The 3,906-nt window shown below is 40.6% G+C and overlaps 2 protein-coding genes across 2 annotated transcripts in view; one reads left to right on the top strand and one right to left on the bottom strand.

The window, feature by feature from the left end:
- The window catches only part of LOC101585471 (AFG3-like protein 2), a 23,552-nt gene extending 23,452 nt beyond the window's left edge, over positions 1-100 (top strand). Inside the window, exon 4 of the mRNA XM_012515824.1 lies at positions 86-100. Within this exon, the coding sequence (XP_012371278.1) occupies positions 86-100 (15 nt within the window). The remainder of the gene's footprint in view (positions 1-85) is intronic.
- Positions 101-316: 216 nt separating this feature from the next.
- Positions 317-1,258, bottom strand: LOC105742888 (olfactory receptor 8D2-like). Its single transcript, XM_012515823.2, has one exon. The coding sequence runs from the start codon at positions 1,250-1,252 to the stop codon at positions 317-319; it is 936 nt and encodes a 311-aa protein (XP_012371277.1). The 5' UTR covers positions 1,253-1,258.
- Between the last annotated feature and the right edge of the window lie 2,648 nt (positions 1,259-3,906).

The following is a 3,906-nucleotide window of genomic DNA, read 5'->3' as shown; positions in this document are numbered from 1 at the left end:
TGACTGATTTGTGATTTCTTATTCATTTTTATTTTGGACAGTTTATTGTTATATTCACTTAAGATTGTAAATAACCTATTAACAGTGTGAAATCTATTAAATTCATGCGATGTATTCATTCAGAAATATTTCTTTAAAAATCACTCTTCTACATCTTATATCTTTCCATTTCAATATTTGTCTACAATTTTTAATATATGTAATTATTGCTTTTCAATAAAGTTTAAAAAATTTTTAAAAAGAAAGAAGACTGAAAGAACCTATGGCAACTTCTCATGTGAGCTCTTTTCCCTGATCCTGATGGGATCATCCCTTATCAGGATGCCCACATCCTCCCAACCACCTTCCTCAATGCACTCTTGACCTCCTTGTTCCTCAGGCTGTAGATCAGGGGATTCAGCATGGGGATCACTGTGGTGTAGAACACAGAAGACACTTTCTCCTGGTCCATAGTATTGCTGGAAGGGGGTTTGAAATACATGAATGTTATAGACCCAAAAAAGATGCCTACAGCCATGAGATGGGAACTACAAGTGCCAAAGGCTTTGGACCATCCTTCAGTGGAGCAAATACGGAGGATGCTGGAGAGGATGAATCCATAGGAGATGAGGACAGCGAGTGTAGGTGCTAAGGTATTAACTCCTCCAGTAATAAATAGCAGTTTCTCATTAATGTGAGTACTGGAGCAAGACAGAGTCAAGAAGGGCAGAATGTCACAAAAATAATGGCTGATGATGTGAGACCCACAGAAGGACAGCATTGACATACGGGTGGTGTGGACTATGGCCCCAAACAAACCCAGTGAGTATACCACAGCTATCATTATGGAGCAGACCCTATGAGACATGACAATATTGTAAAGCAGGGGGCTGCAGATAGCAACGTAACGGTCATAGGCCATGGCTGTCAGCAGGTAGCCTTCCGCAATGGCAAAAGTAAGGAAGAAGTAGAGCTGCATCATGCACTCCAGAAAAGAGATAATGTTCCTTTCTGACAGAAAGTTCACCAGCATTTTAGGGGTAATGACTGAGGAGTAGAACAGATAGATGAAGGACAAGTGACTGAGAAAAAAGTACATTGGAGAGTGAAGTTGAGAACTGATGGCAATTAAGAGGATCATGCCCAGGTTGCCCACCACCGTGACCACGTAGATCCCAAGGAATAAGAGGAAGAGTGGCAGTTGAAGCTCTGGATGTTTGGTTAACCCTTCAAGGATGAAATCAGTCACTGAAGAATGATTTGCAGCAGCCATCTCTTACAAAATATTATCTTTAGGAAGAATATGAGAGGGAAATATTAGACATATTTTATAATTCCCAAAACAAAACATTCCTTTAGACTGTTTCCTTCTTTGACAGTTTTATGTGTACCATGACTTTGTTCCTTTCCAAGAACATCTTAAAAATTCAAAGACTGTGAGGGAAACCCAGAGCCTTTGCTCCACCCAAACCCAAATATTTGAATGTTCCCAATTTAGGCAGTGGCTTTTCCTTTTGTAGCTTCCTTCTGAGGTGTGCTAAGTGATTCATTTTGAGAAAAAAACACAAACTTCAGAGACTTTTGGGGAGCTGGTCAACATCCCCAACTGCTTGTATGAGGGATAGAGCAAAGAATGAAATGGAAGTCAAGACAATATAGAAATGCATAGAGGGGCTGAAAGGTCTGTTCTTCAGGATGGGAAAAGGCAAAGAGATCCTTGTCTGGCCCACATTACATTTTTTTCAGTGAGAAGTACAGAGAGAGAGAGAGAGAGAGAGAGAGAGAGAGAGAGAGAGAGAGAGAGAGAGAGAGAGAGAGAGAGATTGAGAGAGAGTTAACATACCTTTCCTTGACAGGGACAGAATGATAGACAAGTTTAATTTCACAAAAAAACGTTAAGGTCCTTTCCCACAACTGGGTGCTGGCCATCCCTGTATGTCCTCAGAAGACCTCATCCTGCTCTGTGAGCAACTTATTTTCATTGAGCACTAAGGTCTCAGCAGTGGCCTGGAGAAAACCGGGGGCGGGGGGGAGGGGGGAGGGCTTTCCATGTTCCAAACCAGCTCTTAAGGTAAGGAAAACATGGGCTTTGAACAGATCCTAATCACAATTTATAATCTGTGGTCCCCAACACTTTCCTCTTTCTGCTTATTTGACTAGAGATTGAATCAGAGTGACCTATCACAGTAGAGCCTCTAGACATTGATGAGTTTGAATTCTTCTGCAGCAGACAGAATAAAACGAGCAGACATAAACAAATCACTATGAGCATAGCAACATAAAACCAGAAGTTTGCCTTGAGATATTTAAATAGATATAGTTAGTCAAGGGATTCAGAAAATGTATCCCAGTCTTGTATTTATTTATCAAAATTATGAGCTTGTTATGCATAGACAATATTTCCTTTCTTTCTTTTTCTTTCTTTCTTTCTTTTTTTTTTTTTTTTCAGAAGTGGGGATTGAACTCAGGCCCTTCCACTTGCCAGGCAAGCACTTATTATACTGAGCGCTCTCACCAGCCCCAATATTTCCTTTTGTAAATCACTGGGATCTAGAGTTATATTTTGATGCCTGGCTCCCTGAACATGTTTGTTTTTAGAAAAGTATGTTTGTAGTGGTGAGGAGACCTATTATAAGGTACAGAATTGTATAAAATAGTGGTAACACTATAGTGACAATTAAAGCCTGATTGTACTCATAGGCTTGCTTTCTTTTTTTTTTTTTTTTTTTTTTGCTCTGAATGCCTTCAGGGCAGGTTTGGCTGGCTTGAGTTGTGGGGATCAAACCACAACAACCTGAGCCTGACTGCTTTGTTGAAGCAGCCACTTAAAGAACTGAGCTAAAGGGCAGGCCCCCTCCATAGGCTTTCAGTTTCATCTTTTATCTAAATAACTATGGTCTCTAGCATGCTTATTTGCGATTGATGCATGGTGTCTATCATGTGTTCCATCTTTTAAGCACTGTCTGTAGCTTTTGTGTAATTATCTGTAGAGTGAGCTCTCTGGAAAAGACAGATTGACAGAAGAGATAGCCACACCAGAGATCAGAAGTACTACTAAATAGACTATTTCAGCAATAATTAGGCCAGCAATTTGTTTTTGCTCCATGAATAAGATGAATAGCTAAGAACTCTGGGAAGTATGTTGTCAGAGTGTGAGACCAGGGTTTAGTTACATCAGCTTGTATCTACACTCTTGGCACAAGTCCTACAACCATTAAGCCTTTACCAATATCTTTTCCTGCTTAAGGTAAGCATTGTATATGTAGGGCAAGTTTGTTTTAGACTATAGTTCTGTAAAGGAAAACAAAAGCCACCATAGTAACGTCTTTAGTGGGGTGCATTTTCTCCCACAGTAAGGGAGGTTTCTAAGCTGTAGCATAGAATTGGTGTGCTAAGTCTTACACCTTCTCAGGTAAGTTTCCTTTAGGGAAGGTCTGTGTGGCCATCATGTTAATCCATTTTTTGTTTATGATACTACAATATCTTAGTACATGCCAAAAGCATCTTCAGACTCTGTGAGCACAGAGCTTCCAAATCTAGCTCGGAAGATATAAAAGTAGGACGTTTCAGTTTCCCAAGACACATGTAGGAATCAACATAGTTAGCATTCTCTGCAGCTGGGAGTAAGAAACATAAAAGATGTCTATGAAGAGATCACAGATACAGCAAGCTCTTAATGAAATGCCTTCAGATCACTTCAGGCCCTGGTCTTCTCACTTCTGTCCTGAAGGAAGATCATGAGTGAGGCTGGACTGTTTCAGTGTGGATATGATGGACAGAGGTGTAGTACCGTTCCTTTCTACACTAAAGGAGTAAGGTTTACCTTCACCTGCAACACCTCAGCATGGAAAAAGCTGTGCTGCCATCCCTGGAGCATTGCTCCTCCTTCCGATTATTCAGATCCAAACCCTCACCAGCCTTCCTTCC

Source organism: Octodon degus, unplaced genomic scaffold (assembly GCF_000260255.1).
Source record: "Octodon degus isolate 3935 unplaced genomic scaffold, OctDeg1.0 scaffold00080, whole genome shotgun sequence".
Lineage (NCBI taxonomy): Eukaryota > Metazoa > Chordata > Mammalia > Rodentia > Octodontidae > Octodon > Octodon degus.
This window is presented reverse-complemented; position numbering and strand designations above follow the sequence as displayed.